The sequence below is a fragment of the Watersipora subatra genome, chromosome 1 (genome assembly GCF_963576615.1).
Source record: "Watersipora subatra chromosome 1, tzWatSuba1.1, whole genome shotgun sequence".
NCBI classification, from domain to species: domain Eukaryota; kingdom Metazoa; phylum Bryozoa; class Gymnolaemata; order Cheilostomatida; family Watersiporidae; genus Watersipora; species Watersipora subatra.
Genome location: NC_088708.1, coordinates 62,363,886 through 62,382,012, shown reverse-complemented (window position 1 = coordinate 62,382,012; position 18,127 = coordinate 62,363,886). Strand labels below are relative to the sequence as shown.

Below are 18,127 nucleotides of genomic sequence, written 5' to 3'. Positions count from 1 at the left end.
GATGATTTTTCTTCAAAATAATTCAACATAGTTGCATTAATTTTACCACGTCATGACTCAGCCTCTCCTTTACTTCTTACTGGTCAGCTTTGATTGTAGAGCAAGAAGTCGTCTCCCATGTTTATGTATTTGGCATACCAGAATGTACATCAGCCTCAGCAGGTGCCTGCTAAGTATGAAAACCAATATGAGTCAATTGAGAATGAGCAGCGACGCATCTTAGCAGGTTGGTTTCAGTCTATCATTTACAATGGCTACAGATGATAAAAATCCCGTAATATCATTGCATCATAATTTCAATACATCTGATAAAAAATATTATATATAATCAACAAATACTTTCTGGTTGATTATCTGTTCTGAGAAGATGCACCTGCCTTTCCGTCACACTTATTTGTTATGCTTCCGATGACATCCGGTCAGCTCTTGGTGGTATGACTTGAAAGATACTATCCTGGTAAATGACTGAAACGTGGTTTTGATTTACCACCCTCACCAAAAGACTAGAACACCAGCATCGCATGTCATATTGTTAAATTGTTACTTTTAGGGCAGGTGTCAGTTCTTGATGAAGCTATCAGTAATGTGACAGAGGCACTAAAAGAAGCAGGAATGTGGGATAACACCATCTTCATATTCTCTAGTGATAACGGAGGCAACAGTCAAGCACTGGGAGGCGTCGGTTGTAATTATCCATTGAGAGGAAACAAAGGCACTCTATTTGAGGGGGGTGAGTAGAATGCTCCTTTCTCATAACTCTTTCAGTAACAGAGCTACGCTAAACGTGTATAAAGAATTTAATTTGATTGGCGTTCTCAGGTTTACGCCCTTGCGTTAACACAAAAGTCTATTTTTTACTAAAATGGCGGACAAAGAAAGTATTTGCTGTAAAAAAATTATGAGTATTTTATATTGATATATAATTAACATGATAATAGTTATTATAAAAAGAACAACTTTATAATAAATTAAAAAATAGATCAATTGCTTGGTGTAGAAACTGATTAAACCAAGCAATACATACAAATAATTTCCCTGAAGAACAACTCTGATACAGTCCCAGTTTACTTTGTAATCGCGCTATGCAGGTAAATAGAACACACTTTCTTTTACCTTTGTTCCACCTTACCTTGCTGTTACTGTATTTTAACAATAATATAGGTCATCAGATATGTTGTCATGTGCTGCTATGACTCATGTCTTCTACTGAACGCTGCTTCTCCTTTTCCAGGCATACGTGTGGCAGGTTTTGTCTCTGGACCATTGGTTGAAAAGCAAGAAGAGCGCAACAAAGAATGGATACACATTTCAGACTGGTATCCGACAATACTTGGCTTAGCTGGTGTTTCAACAGCAAATTTAACACTGGATGGATATGATCAATGGGCAGCCATTACCGGCACAGGGCATAGCCCGAGAAAGGTTAGAAAACCCATTAACTTGATTTTGGGTTAAAGTATTCTGTATATTTTCCCAAAGGCAGTCATTAAAAGACACCTGATGTGTAACTCCTTGCTTCCATATGTCATTAGCTTTTTGTTTTAATAAACATTATTGACCTTTCTAATTAGGTAAACACTGACCTCAGTGTAACTTCAGTTGATCTTATAGGAACATTGTAGATTTTTGAAGACCAAGTCAACTGGATTATAAAATGACTAGTGGTTGTAGATATAAAATGTAGATAGCTGAAAACAGCTGAACGGATTAACAGTTTGTTTCAGTAATAAAAAATTTAGAGAGCTGATATTATTTTAACATCCGATTAAATTGCTAACTACGAAGAAAACATGTGTCGAATATGTTAGAATATGTTAGAGTACAACAAAGCGGAACAGTGCTCAACTCTCCTACTAGAAACTTTACAGCAAGCGCTAAAATGAACTAATTGGAAATTTCCAAGCTGATGGCTAACTTTATATTAAAAACTAACTAGTGGAAGGTATTATATGTCATATCTGAATAAAAAGATGATGGTAGAGTTCATAACATTTACATTGATCTTGTACACAAAAAACAAGAATGAATACAAACTTCTGCTATTATCTTTTTTACTAACAAAGAAGTAGAATCCGTGACTTCTGAAGCTTTTGCTATGTTGGTACAAACATGCTATGGGTTATGGATTAGTTTGAATCTTTTAGGAGCTGCTGCATAATTATGACCCACTCATGCCAAGCTATGGATTCAGAAGAAGGAATTCACCTTTCGACAATCGACAGCAGGCGGCGCTGAGGGTTGGTGACTATAAGATCATCACAGGTGTTCCACTAGCTGATGGATGGTACAAACCAGTCACTAGCAAATGTATGTCAGTTGCGTCATATTTTTATCAGCTTTTAATAATGCCATTATTATGTTCATAGTCGACCAGTTTGAATGAATGCATCTATAACTGTGATGACTTTGAGAAGAAAATAAAAAAAGGCTAATTATAAGAAAATAAAGATTTCAGTCGGATAGCTGTGTGACAATATATAAACATGTGTATAGAAAACTATAATGCATTAAACAATCATAAAATATGGCACTCATTCAACTTCAGTGTATCTGACACCCGCTGGCAGGTGTAAATAACTTGATAAAATTTATACTCTTTTCTTATTCATCTAACAATTTGTTGTTTTGTACTCAACAAGGAAGTGACACGAGCTGCTAAAATTACGTATAGAAGTAGAATTTTTTAAAAATTTCTTTAAGCAATATTGAACTACATGTAAGTCATATCATAATTTACTAGAGCAAATAGGTTCTGAGCTGGCAGGATCAAATCATATTCTAAGTACTCATCAAATATTGTTGCATGTCAGCTTGCATTACGAGTTTAGATACAGCAGCCATACTGTCTATTGTTCTACTTGGACTGCTCAGCACTACTGTTCATATGAAGAACTCTTTTGTAGATGTTCTTCAAGAGACCAGCTCTTATGATGAAGCTGTAGACAGGATTAGCTCACTAAATGATGGCTCTTTTCTACAAAACATCTTTCTATTTAACATTACTGCTGACCCTTATGAGCGAAACGACTTATCAGAGGTAAGTAAAGTTGACCCACATATTTCATCTAATGACATGCATAAAGATAATTATCAGTTTTACCGTATATAACAATTGTATCAAAACTTATATTTTTACAAGCTACTGTACACTTATGTGTAGCTTGTAAAAAATATACATGTATACTGTACACTTATGTGTACAGTATACATGTACAATTATACATATACATGTATAATGTACACTTACGTGGACATTATACATGTATATGCATGTGTACTCATACCTGTACATGTATGTGTACTTCTAACTGTATCTAAGTTTATACAGGTTTAAGTATCATATTCAGGAATGTTGTTAGTAAATAGAATATACTGCTTTGAACATAGTATATAAATGCAGGCTAATCTATGTGGTAAGTCAGGCTATATAGCGACCCCCAATAACTCTCCGGTATGAGTAACCAAGTCTAGTTGATGATCAAAGAAACAACCACAATATATCCAATTATAGCTGCACTTATTGGGTATTCACAGCTTTTTTATGGTTAGTATATGAAGTTATACTTAGATTGCATCTGCTCTTACAGCTACTGTCACAGCATCCAAATAGTTCTCCAGAATTCATATGAATAACGGTTTTTATATCAATCTGTCTGTGGCTTTACTAGTGCATCTTTGGTTTACAGGAAAGACCAGAAGTAGTGGACGTAATGCTAAGTAAATTGGCGGAATATGCTCAAGGAGCAGTACCTCCCCTTAACCCAGCCAATCAGCTAAAGGAGGCGGACCCTAGCAAACATGGCGACTCTTGGGAGCCGTGGCAGTAGGAACTCTCACACTGAACTGATTGTCAGAGAACTATTCTAACACTAATGACTAATGTATCAGTCAAAGTCACTATAAGTTGCATTTTTACTGGATTCTTTGTTAGACTCAAACTGCTGAAGATGTACCTGATCAGTGTCTCAAGTCTCCTTCTGTTATCAGAAAGATTCAGTACCCTAAACCTTTATTGTTTGTATGTTTGTCATAGAAATAGCAAACCTTGTTTATCGTGGTTGAACATTAATTGGCTGGAGCAGCATAAATCTACTGTTTGTCATTTAGTCATTTGCCCATCTGATTATCCTTGATTATATATCTAGCATAAATGAAACTTTATTTGTGAATTTTTATGTACTGCTTCTAAAACCACAAATAAATATTTGGTGATTGCTTTAATATTTCTTGATAAAGACAAGTGCCATTTCATATCCGCAAATTTCCACAGCTGTAAAGAACAACAAGCTACTAAGGCTATATAGATCAACAAGCTACTAAGGCTATATAGACCAACAAGCTACTAAGGCTATATAGATCAACAAGCTACTAAGGCTATATTTATCAACATCAAATCAAAATCGTTATTTATTAAATTAAATTATTAACAATTTTGGACATCAAACAATGAGTATCAACTAATTTCAAGGCTGAAGGGGGTGAACAACAAGACTGCAGATTTATTCTGAAAACATGATTGCCAGTGTCTTGAAGGTTGGGACACTACCAAATGATTGGAAACAGGCTTGGTTTATTTATGAGGTGCCAAAATTATGGTCATATATTCAGACTGCTAACGAATTTAGTCATAAACAGCATAACCTTAAACCATATACAAAATTAAAGTTGGGGCCATTTAGATTTTCTCTCAATAGGAGCAAAAAAAGTCAGCCTTTCAATTGTATTTGGTACAGAGGTCAGTTCAATCAGACACGAACAGTTTATTCACAGTCACAGGATGAATAGAAGTGTATTATAATAATAATAATCATAATAATAATAATTATTATTAATATAAAAAGGGGATGTCTCAAATGAGAGACTGAAAGCCTGATCATTGCTGCCCAGGGTCAAGCATCAAGAAGCAACTATAGGAAGGCCAACATAGAAAAGTCAACAAACGATCCGGAATGCAGATTGTGCGAGCAGAAAGATGAAACAGTGTCCCACATAGTCAGCGAATGCAGTAAGATTGCACAGACAGAATATAAAGGGTGGCATGACAAAGTGGCAAGTGCAGTGCACTAGAGCATATGCAAGAAACATGAGTTGCCCCACACAGAAAAATGTACGACCACCGTGCAGAAGCTGTATTGGAGAATGAGAAAGTCAAGCTGCTATGGGACTTCAATGTGCAGACAGACAAGATTATTGAAGCTAGAAGACTAGACCTGATACTAATAAACAAGGAAACCAAACAGTGTCAGGTCATAGACATAGCAATACCTGGAGACACAAAAGTCGTACAGAAGGAAGATGAAAATATTGGTAAGTACAACGAGCTTGGGTTCGAGATAAACAGACTGTGGAAGATGAAAACCGAAGTGATGCCAGTAGTAAGTGGTGCACTCGGAACAATACCAATGAGGCATATAGCATACCTGACAGAGGTGGGAGTGAACATATCTTTTGAGACTATACAGAAGACAGCCATCTTACGAACGGCTCACATATTGAGGAAGGTCCTCTCTTAGCGGAGTTGAGGAAGATGTTGGATCCTCTGGCCTTTTGTTAAGACCCGGACTCAGCATGGACTAAAACCAGTCACCTACCACCACACGACTGTGAAGAAAAACTTTATAATAATAATAATTATTATTATTACTATCGGTCTTATCACAGCCTGAGCTGGTGTTGTTTTTGTCATGCACCTAGTTTCATTAGGCTGGGATGGACCGGACATTTTTAAGGAGTATTATTATTATTTTAATTATTGTTGTTATTCAAGGATGATCACCAAAATAGATTAAAATTACTTTGCAATTTACTAGGAACCGTGGTTATATGGCACACTATTCCATCTACCAACAGATCTAGACCAATGGTACAGGTCTTTTCTGTACCAATGGTTTACACTGACATCTACCCTATACCCTATAATACACCTCACTGGTTTGTTGGCTGGGAATACTCTAGGCAGTACACACTACACACAGTAACACAGATGTGCTGCAGATGTTGCATTTGTAAGGATATCTGACTGGCTTAATTTGTCATCAACTCATTGTGTCAACTTGAACAACAACGCAATGCTACCTTACTTTGCTTTTTTAATGCTACCTAAATCATTTTCAGAGGCCATGAATCCTAAAACATGGGTATGAAATGTGCTATCTATTTTTACATATAGGTCACAAGGTTGACCACCCATTTAGCTGAAGCAGTGCACACCAGGGAGACGGCCAGCACCAACTAAATTAAATTCTCTGTCTTCAGACATGGCTTGACGCACTGGGTATCATGTGATCTTATCCTCAGAATTGCTCCCTGAATATGCAGTAATAAGTATTTATTATTTAATTGAGATATTTCATAATGCATCCGTAAAGTTGGAGTTGTCCTTTACTTGCCCACTTCAATGATATACAACTAATATGATAACTATTCTATCGATTAGAGGATAGCACAAAGCTTACTCTAAAAGACCTTTAGCTTTAGATGAACTTAATTTTATGTAGCAAGCAGCTGGTTTTCATAGCCTATAAATATTCTAGGCCACGATTTCCATGAAGGGAGAGAAACACACTCCTAACCACTCACTTCCAATGATGACCTTTGCCACCTGATTATCAGCTGATATCATCTGCTTCATTAGCATCAAAAATTAATGTAATTCTTTTACAATCGTGATGAGTATGCAATTGAAATATTAACATCATATACATAGCCTTGTGCTCACCTCATACATGTAGGTAGTTCAAATGTACCTTCTTCTAAACAAGGTCAATAGTTTGACTTCTGCCCAAAGAAAAACTTTGATAAAGCCATGTCATGGCATACATATATCATGGCATACAGATACCATGACATACAGATGTCATAGCATACAGATATCATGGCATACATATATCATGGCATACAGATACCATGACATACAGATGTCATAGCATACAGATATCATGTCATACAGATACCATGGCATACAGATACCATGACATACAGATGTCATAGCATACATATATCATGGCATACAGATATCATGGCATACATAAGTCATGGCATACATATATCATGGCATACAGAATACATTGTTACCACGGGTTACTTCATGACATGTCAGCTCCACAAGAGCCGCATTATTATCATTCCTCTAAATTACCGACAAACATCGACATTGGTCAGCTTTGTGTGTTCCTCTAACTTACCCCAACATGAGCATCGGTCAGTTCTGAAAAAGCTTTGTTTTCTGGCTCTATAAATAGCTGATTGTTTTTATTTCACGACTAAAAACATTCATAAATTAACGAGTACAATTATATTATATTATATTACATTCATTCTATTATTACTCAAGTTATTTATTTTCAATATGCACGATTCAGATGTCAAAATTTTTTATTTTGGATGTTTGAAAAAATAGTCAGTCTAACCATAGCTAGTTGCTAAGTTGTGAAAGAAAGAAGTGCAATCATGCCTTGCGTTTACAGAGCGTTCACTTGGTTGTGGGTGTACAATCATACATTGTGTGTACAGAGTGATTATTTGTTTGTAGGTGTGCAATCATGCTTTGTGTTTGCAGAGATGTTTATTTGTTTGTGAATGGACAATCTTGCCTTGTGTTTAGAAAGTTGTTCACCCAGAAATAAATACGATTATTAATAAATCTGAATTTGTAAGTGTTGAAAAATTAATTCACTGTGATGTTTGTAACATGTCTCATAAAAATAGAATGCTATGATTTTTGCAGCAATGAGAGTAAAAACTTAGTCAAATTTTGTAATCCAAACAGTTTTTAGTAAAAGTCAGAGCAACAAAGCATTTATAAAAAAGACTACAATTACCTATCTGCTTGTAAATTATAAACACCGAGACTAAATCAAACAGACTAAATCAACCTGAAATAATAGAAGCTGTGATAGCCATGGGAACAACGACAGGTAGCAAAAAATCCATGCGTGCTCAAAGCTATGATACTACACTTAGAACAAAACTGATAAGCTAAATTCACTCTGACTGGCTTCAGCGAACATTCACAGTAGAGGGAGAGAGATGATGTCATGCAAAGTGTTCACTCTCTATGCTTTAGCATTGCTGGAGTTTAATTCAGTTTTTGCTGCGTTGGCTCCAAACAAACCTAACATTGTCTTTGTCTTGGCAGATGACTTAGGATTCGCTGACATAGGTTACAATGGCGGAGGAGGACAAATCAAGACTCCAGTTTTAGATAAACTGGCCAGTGAAGGCGTCACCTTAGACAACTACTATGTGCAGCCTCTTTGCACCCCTTCAAGGAGTGCCCTGCTTGCTGGTAAGTGAATCAACCTTGACGAGATTAAGTTTTTTTATGACAACTTCACCCTATCGATGTTTAGTTCTGAACTAGATCTATACTTTGTACTCTTCTAAAGACTGTCTCACTAGAATATCTAGATTTGAGTTCGAAGAAGTATATCTTATATATATTATATCATGCAAACAAATTTTTAGTCACTTGTGACATTACTGAAGAGCCTTAGCAGTTGTCTGACTCTCATAGATTAGTATAGTTGGACTAAACTTATTAATGGCATGCATTTCTCTTAAAAGGACGATTACCCATTCATACTGGTCTTCAGCATGGAGTAATTCAACCTGGTGCTCCTTACGGTATGCCTCTTGAGATGCCAACGCTGCCAGAAAAACTCAAAGAGGCTGGCTATGACACCCACATGCTTGGTAGACAATTAACTCTTCTACATGTATAACCTGCATCATTTATCGATTTATTACATATGATAACTGTAGGTTGTACTGCTACAACGGTAGCAGTACAACCTACTATATGACAGTTGTACAGTAGGGTGTACTGCTACAGTTGTAGGACTTGTAGTTATTTTTTCATGTGTACAACAGTTATACAGTACAATTGTATAACTGTAGATTGTCTCCAAGTATTTCTAAATAGCAGCAACTCTTTAGCAGCAACTGACATATTTATGTTAAACATAGTCTGAGCTTGAGTCAAAGTGATCAGCCTTTACTCATAGAATATGTGAGAAACTAGACAATCAGAGTATTGATGCTCCCATTTAAACTTTTTTTCATGGGTAATTCATATAGTAGAAATCTCCTCACCTTTTAACCAACAGCCTAAAGCAGTACAATCTCCTTATTGCATGTAATTGAACAACAGTAGCCACAGAGTTTGTCATTAAACTATTCTTAGAACTTTTGGGGTAGTTCATTGAAGCAGGTACTTTATGCTTACTTGACTAGTGTCTGTCTGTCGGTCAGAGCCAAGAGAATTGCTTACTTTGTATTTCATTTGTTTCAGGTTTTGTTTCTGTATAGAAATTCCTTTTATAATGCTGACAGGTAAATGGCACTTGGGCATGTACAAGAAAGAATACTTACCTGTAAACAGAGGTTTTGACACATTCTATGGCTACTATCATGGCATGGAAGATTACTTCAGCCACCGAAGTATGCTGTTGATTTGGTTACATTTTATTTGTTACAATCTCTATAAGTATATGTATCTTTCTACGTATGTTTAGTGTTTGTATTCTAATACTGTGAGCGTTGCAAGACAACAGCAGATAGTACCATAGCACCAAATAGACCAGAGCATAGTACCAGATAGCACCAGCAATATGCTGTAAACATAAGTGTGTTGTGATTTTAACAGTTTTTCAATTTATCACTCTAAAAATTTCCTAAAAGCTTCAGTATGCTTGGAGTTGGTAAACTGTAAACAAGAAGGACATATCAGTTTATAGTTAAAGTAAATAGCATATATATGCTTTAGAACTTTACTATAGCGTAAAACTTACACCAATTTGTAGAGAATTAAACTGAGTATGAGTTGGTATTCTTTATAGTTCTGACTTCATGACTGCTAATGATAAAATAATAGCACTCTGTATATATTACTATATTTCATGGTAGATATATAAGCTAACATAGTCACAGCTGATATTCCAAAAATCCAAGTGCTCAATCATCTCAGTATATAGTCAGTATACTATATGATATCTTGTGCAAGTTAACATAACATCAGTTAATAATATGTATATGTGAGTATACTGTGATTTTTATATGCTACATGGAATTCTATACGATTTAACATAATGCCAGTTAATTTACTGTTTATATACTGTATATGTTAGTATGCTGTGATCCCTGTATGCTATACGGTATGTTGTACAAGTTCACATAACACTAGGTAATATACTGTATATGGGAGTATGCTGTGATCCCTGGATGCTATATGGTATTCTATATAAGTTAAAATAACATCAGTTAATATACTGTATAAGTGAGTTTGCTGTATTCCCAGTACACTCTTTAGCATATGATATGCCTTGCACAAGTTAATAAGCAAAGCTAGAAAACTAAGAACATGTGTTTATATCTGATGTAAAATTACCATTATCTTTAATATAAAATGCAGGATGTGCACAGCCATTTCCACAATCCTACTGTGGCCTTGACTTGCATAATGGCACAACTAAAGACATAGGAAAAAACAACACCTACTCTGCTCATGTGTTTACCGAGGAAGCTATGCGATTGATTCAGTTGCAGGTAAATGAGTAAAAGTCTCAAATAAGGCTATAAAACAAGCTGTAGTTTTTCTAACAGCTGCTAAATATTAATGTGAAACTGAAACATTTGCATGAACTGCCTATATTTTTGCAATAGAACTCCATATACTAGGACTACTACCAGACAATGACTCAGCATCTCCTTTACCTCTTACTGGTCAGATTTGATTGTAGAGCAAGAAGTCGTCTCCCATGTTTATGTATTTGGCATACCAGAATGTACATCAGCCTCAGCAGGTGCCTGCTCAGTATGAGAACCAATATGAGGCAATTGAGAATGAGCAGCGACGCATCTTAGCAGGTTGGTTTTACATAGTTTATCATTTATGGGTACAGCGTGAAAAACCTGACATGGCTTCACTTTATCGCAATTTTAATAAATCATATCAAAAATAATACATAAAATCAACAAATGTCTTACGATCAATTATTAGCTCTGGGAAGAGGCACCTGCCTTTCCGCCACAGTTATCTGTTACTTTTGCAACAACATCCGATCAGCTGATTGTGGCATAATTGAAAAGCCACCATGGTAGCAAATAGCCTGCATTTTTTAATTTAATACCTACACCAAAAGACTAGAGAACCTGCATCACATGTCATATTGTTAAATGGTTACTTTTAGGGCAGGTGTCAGTTCTTGATGAAGCTATCAGCAATGTGACAGAGGCACTAAAAGAAGCAGGAATGTGGGATAACACCATCTTCATATTCTCTAGTGATAACGGAGGCAACACCCAGGCAATGGGAGGTGTCGGTTGTAATTATCCATTGAGAGGGAACAAAGGCACTCTATTTGAGGGTGGTGAGTAGCATGCACCTCAACCACAACTTTTCTAGCAACAGAGCTAAGCTATATACACGTATGTGTAAATAAATTATTTTTACAAGTGTGCTTAGGTTTATGCCTTTGCCAGACATCAACATCTATATTCACCGATGTACTATGCAGGGTGAACATTTTCCATAACATGACTAATATAAGAGCATTTCATATTAGTATTATATTCATTATTATTATTATATTTCTATGATAATAGTTGCTAATAAACAATGCTTTAATTAAACCGTACACCAAGTTGCCAAAACACTTCTCTCCCAGTATTTTTGCTGTTAGTAGCAGAATCTGATATACTGCTAAAAATATTCTCAAGAAAAATTGCAAGCATTAGTAATGGTAATTTTTATTTGTGCTGAAGTAACAATTTTGTCATGTTGATCTTTTACACAGCAGGTACATGCAAAGACGCAACAAGCTTTGCTAAAAAAGTGTATCACATTGACTTTTAGAGAACTAGCTTCCGAGATTAGCCCTTCATCAGTAAGGTCTGAGAAAAATCTTCCAATTATTTTTGTTTCTTGTTTGCTGCCTAGTTTACTGTCTTCATGCTATTCCTCTATTACTAAAGTGGGTTTGTCTACTGTTTATGCTATCATGTGCTGTCACAACTATTTCTTCTACTAAATGCTTCTTCTCCTTTTCCAGGTGTACGCGTGGCAGGTTTTGTCTCTGGACCATTGGTGGAAAAGCAAGAAGAGCGCAACAAAGAGTGGATCCACATTTCAGACTGGTATCCAACAATACTTGGCTTAGCTGGTGTTTCAACAGCAAATTTAACACTGGATGGATACGATCAATGGGCTGCCATAACCGGCACAGGGCATAGCCCGAGAAAGGTTAGGAAACCCATTAACTTACTTTTGGGTTAAAGTAATCTATATATTTCCCAAAGGTAGACATTAAAAGACACCTGATGTGTAAATCTTTGTTCTAATAAGCATTTTTGACTTTTTTAGTTATGTAAACATTGACCTCAGTGTAACCTCAATTGACCTTACGGGAACATTGTACTTTTTGAAACTAAGTCAAAGGTTTTCCAAAATGACTAGATGTGCTTGTTCTAGTATCTGGTTTGGAACGTATGGATGGCGACAATGAATATGTGTTCTCATCAGTTGAGATTTGCTTTATTCATTTAATTGTGCCTTGTATACATTAAATCATGCGATTTATAAACAAAAAAATGATGTGCACAAATGTTAAGAAAAAATATACAGCGTGATAGTAAAAACAAAAGACAGGCAAATGCATTAGTTGAATTGAACATACATGTACGGTACCAACACTCACAATAGTTGAGAGATCTGCTCCAAATGCTAGTACAGCTTGCCCCAGTTTAAGTAGGTGAGATATATTAGCAGTTGTGATAGATAACTAGTTGTTGCTGGAAAATAACAATTAGGCTCACTTTAGCATGTATGCCAAAAGTCATTAAAAAAGTTCAAAATTACATGTAGTTAAAGTAGAAAAAATAAACTTACTGTTAATTCGGATGTTCCTTATGTTGAAAACTTAAAAACTTGCACACTCTCAAGTGATCCTCACAAACTAGTTAATAAACTTTGTTTGACTATAAACTGCTTATATTAGCTGAAGTCATCAATAATCTCACAGATTTTGATGAAAAGCTTAGCTTGTTAGTTTGAGCAGAGATAATAATATCGCTTGTAGCGAACCTGAAACAGTGCTAGATATAAAATGTACATTAGATAGCTAAAAACAGCTGGCCCTGAACATCTTATGAATGTTTTTGTGATTACTGAAATAGTATGATACAACGAAAGTGAAAGTGATTGCTGTAGAGACTGTAGCAACAAACACTCAACTAAATTACTATGCAGCGCATCAAAAGTTAACAAGTATAAACAAAATATGAAGTAACTTCCACTATACACATCACCCGCTATTTACCAATATTCATAGACTGATCAGCATAATCGATGTTTACGTTGTTTTCACCTTAGATTAATATTCCTAGACTGACACAGGCGTAACGAGTTGTTGTAAAAAGTTTTAACCATGATAACATATGATAAGAATATTAACATTACTTGTTGCTATTCACTATAGAGTTTATCAACTATTGTTACAAATTATCAGCATTTTTTTGCAATTTATGGGTAACGAATCATGCTGCCGTTAAAATAATATCATTTTCTCATTAATCTGTCAATCACTGACTACATTTGATCGCTAATTTCTTGACACCCTACTTTAGGGTGCTGAGTTTATCTTACAATCTGGTCAGTTCTTTTACTCTAAAGAAAGGTGCAGTGCATTATAACTCTAGTTGATCTAACCATGGTAGGTACATAGCATGGTAGGTACATAGCTACCATGGTAGGTACATAGCTACCATGGTAGGTACATAGCACGGCTGATGGTTAAAATAAAGTCTAAACACTACAGATCTTACTTAAAACAACTTAAATCTAAAATCCTTTAGGATATCCGTTACTACATCTCTGTATCAACAAATGCAAGTCGTGACTTCATCTTAAATTGACTCTAAAACGTTTTTGCATGACGAAATGAATTTCACTTAAATTGAACACCACAAATGAATCTATTCTGCTAATCTATATTTTCTGAAGAATTGAAACACAGCATAACTCAATCTTTTATACAAGCTAGTTAACTTCAGAGCGAACAAACAGTAAAGGTTTTCAATAACAGTAGGCTACTTTCCAGATGTTCATTTTTAACGAATTGTTCTTTATTTAGATGTGAAGTGATTAGACAGGAAATTTTGGTGGCATTAAATGGGATGACAAAAAATGAGCTGACTGAAGCAATCCATAAGCTATAAGTTACAGCAGTCCATGGTCAAGGTCTGGGCTAGAGTGAAAACCAAAGACGGTTTTCAGCACTTTTACGAAGTTCTAGATAGTTGAAATTTAAGGCTGTTGATATGACGGTTTAATCACGCGAGGTTCTTTATGAAGGAAAATGAAAATTAAAAGCTAATGAACTTTCTAAAACATTCACCAAGGAAGAGCTAGCGGGGTCAAGTATGGCTAAAATCTACATATATATCAATCTCAAAGTTTGTCATCTGTTCTTCGGCTTGCCTAAATATAGCAATTAGTATCTAGCGATGAAAAATCTGTATTGCAGAGGATTTGATCTCAGAACATTTCGATCACTAGGTAATTATCTAACTAATTAAGCTACGCAATATGCAATGGATTAGCTGGGCGATATGAGTCGTTATCAGGCTTGAAATACCATAAAGGTTATTAGGGTTGAAATATATAGTGCTATCAACATCACTAAAGCTTGCTCTCACGACTCTTATTAGTAAGTTTACTAGCTTACTCAAATTAGCCAGTGGCAATGTGCCAGGCTAATGTTGAGTGGCAGGCAACCACATTACCTGCAACTGTTTATAAGCTGTTTTTTACTACCCGTGCAATGCCAGGCATTCGGCTAGTCAGAATATTTAAGAAAACCTTTGGAGCCCCTTCAGAGAGGTTTATGTATGTACATGCAGGTTTATTTATGTATTTAATTTTAATTTGATCATTGCCAGATTTAGGCAAGTTACCGTTGTTTATAGATAAACTAAAAACGATGACGCTTAGAACTTGTCTTCAATACAGGGTATTATTTTTTGAATGATTGCACCCAAACAAAACCAAGCTATAAAGCAGCAAGTGCAGAAACCAAGTACATGCAATAAAGATGCTGCACACCATATTCTTCCACACGTTCCAAATAAACATTGGAGTGTAATCTATTTGTCCCGCGATTGACTATGATTCAACTACTCATTCTTATGTAAAGGAAATGACATGAGTTGTTGAGATTATCTCTATGCCTAGACAAAACTGTTTATGCACTAAATTGTGAATGAGCTATTCTGCCAACATATTTTAATCTAGCTTAGTTTTGCTGAGAAGGACCAGTCGAGTTGGATTTTTACTTATCTCTGTTACATTTTTTGAGCCGATAGGTCATATATTCTGTTGACATTGTGTTCCTGAATAATAAAAATTGACATTGAACTTTTACTTTATGTCTTAGATAGTACACAGTCGCTTTCAAATCTAACACTTGTAGACTGCATAACTTCAGGTAGTTCATCACACCCACAATGCATTACAAAAACTTCCCTTTACCTACATAAACTATCCTTATATTTATAATGTGCATATCCACTGCATTGTAGCTCAATGTGTCTCTATACAAATATATTATGAGTTATGGAATAATTTGAATATTTTAGGAACTGCTGCATAATTATGACCCTCTCATGCCAAGCTATGGATTCAAAAGAAAGAATTCACCTTTCGACAATCGCCTGCAGGCAGCTCTAAGGGTTGGTGACTACAAGATTGTCACAGGTGCACCATTGGCTGGAGGATGGTACACACCAGTCTCTAACAAATGTATGTCTGATATGTTTATTAGTGCAGCTTTATTTTCAATGCTTGCTCTGTCATTGCTCTGATAACCAGCCAGGCAGGGTAAACACATTCCCGGTGGCTTTGAAGAGGTTAGATAAAAGATACTTAAAGATAAAACATAATGTAAGGGGCATTTGTAGGGATAGAAATATTTGACACCCCTGTACTGATAGGTTCTTAGGCTAGATAGAATCTTGCTCTAGTTTAAAGAAAAAAAGAAGCATGCAAGAAATTTGGGTTATGATCTTGGTAGTGAGTGAATACAGGATTACAACTGTAAGCTACTCAATATACCCAAATTTGTCTGGCAAACAAATAGACCTGATCAAGATGTCGTTACTATAATCTTCACAATGATAAGAGCTATTTCTGGCTGTCTGTCCGCATGTCTGAAACCATGCTCAGAGTGTTAGGAAAAAAATTTCTTCTCATGGGAGTTGAACTCAGATATTCCGTTATATTCCTTGCTGCATCACGAACAACTATGCTTAAGTTATTATACATGGCATATGGGCATCTATAATTGTACTAGTATTTCTAACATCACGTATCACACGTTGTCCTGTCGCATGCATGCCTTTCTGTGGTTAAATATAAACCAAGCCCATATCTTAGTTAGGATTTCTGTCAAAAACATGGCAGATACAGCAGGGACACAAAGTTTATCAACAAGAACAATATGAGCGCATTGATATCTTTATGACATATCTCATCAAAACTATTAAAATAGTAAAATAAAAACAAAATTCCTTGCGCTATAAATTAGCCTTCTTATTAAAGGATTTTAGGTTTTTGCATTTCATTACCTACTATATTACTTTTGCTGCCGTATTTTGCTGCTCCTGAGCCTTGACATGAATGCACAAAAAATTAACTGCCTCTGTCAATTCTTATATTTGTATAGATGTTGCTTTTTGTTTATACCTTAACAAAGTTTTAAACTTTTTTCTATTTTAAACTTTTATGAATTTTACTGAGTTTAGATAAAGCAGCCATATTGCCTTATGCTTTCTCTTCTTATAGGTACTTTATGGATTTATGGAGCTTAGACTATGAATTTTACTGAGTTTAGATAAAACAGCCATATTACCTTGTGCTTTCTCTTCTTATGGGTACTCTATGGATTTATGGAGCTTAGACTAAGAGTTTACTGAGTTTAGATAAAGCAGCCATATTGTCTATTGTTCTACTTAGAGTGCTCTATACCACTATTCATATGAAGAACTCTTTTGTAGATGTTGTTCAAGAGACCAGCTCTTATGATGAAGCTGTAGACAGGATTAGCTCACTAAATGATGGCTCTTTTTTACAAAACATCTTTTTATTTAACATTACTGCTGACCCTTATGAGCGAAATGACTTATCAGAGGTGAGTAAAATTGACCCATATATTTTATTTAATGGCGTGTACATGTATAAGGAAAACTATCTGTTATCTATAACAATTGTGATAGAATTTATAATTTTACAAGCAACTGTACATCTATGTGCACACATACATGTACATGTATTCATACCTGTGCAAGTATATATGTGTCCTCACACCTGTACATGTATGTATACTCATCTGTACATGTATATGTATACATACATTACTTGTATACATGTATACACTTTTACACACCACAGTGTTTAACATTACTGCTGAACCTTATATTTGGTTCTTCATCTGTATCCACATGCATATCCATATCTAATCCGTGTTTGTATAAATTTTTATTTATGTCTATTTTATGTTTATTTTCATGTTTAATTCTCAAAACCTGTTGAAAATATTAATGTGGCACGAATTGACAAAGCATTTAATATTAATTGGTTAGTGACTATACAGGTTTCTTGACTGTAATCTTTTTGCTTTAAAGGAAAGACCAGAAGTAGTGGGCGTAATGCTAAGTAAATTGGCCGAATATGCTCAAGGGGCAGTGCCTCCCCTTCACCCAGCCAATCAGCTAAAAGAGGCGGATCCTAGCAAACATGGCGACTCTTGGGAGCCGTGGCAGTAGGAACTTTCACACTGAACTGAATGTCAGAGAACTGTTTTAACACTAACAACTAACATATCAGTCAAAGTCACTTCAAGTACCATTTATGCTGGATTCTCTGTTAGACTCAAACTGCTGAAGATGTACCAGATCAGTGTTTCAAGTCTCCTTCTGTTATTAGGGAGATTCAGTACCCTAAGCCTTTATTGTTTGTGTTTGCCATGGAAATAGCAAACCTTGCACGCCATGATAGATCATTAATTGGTTGGAGGAGCATAAATCTGCTGTTTGGTGTTTAGTCATTTGTCTATCTGATAATCCTGGGTTGTAT

General features: G+C 35.5%; 1 protein-coding gene across 1 annotated transcript; it reads left to right on the top strand.

Moving 5' to 3' along the window:
• The first annotated feature begins 107 nt into the window (after positions 1-107).
• LOC137390051 (arylsulfatase B-like) lies at positions 108-17,817 on the top strand. Its single transcript, XM_068076295.1, has 15 exons — positions 108-226; positions 551-730; positions 1,232-1,422; positions 2,145-2,307; positions 2,904-3,037; positions 3,687-3,800; positions 8,134-8,287; positions 9,334-9,441; positions 10,412-10,545; positions 10,740-10,866; positions 11,190-11,369; positions 12,051-12,241; positions 15,634-15,783; positions 17,037-17,183; positions 17,677-17,817. Exons 1-15 carry the CDS (start codon positions 118-120, stop codon positions 17,815-17,817), a joined length of 2,223 nt encoding a protein of 740 aa, XP_067932396.1. The 5' UTR covers positions 108-117.
• Positions 17,818-18,127: the final 310 nt, after the last annotated feature.

Bases quoted from the DNA above. Each gene is read 5' to 3' on its own strand.
- LOC137390051 (XM_068076295.1), top strand. From the start codon at position 118: ATGTTTATGTATTTGGCATACCAGAATGTACATCAGCCTCAGCAGGTG. The intron at 9,442-10,411 runs GTATGCTGTTGA...TATAAAATGCAG, and splicing joins AGATTACTTCAGCCACCGAA to GATGTGCACAGCCATTTCCA. The intron at 12,242-15,633 runs GTTAGGAAACCC...TGAATATTTTAG, and splicing joins CAGGGCATAGCCCGAGAAAG to GAACTGCTGCATAATTATGA.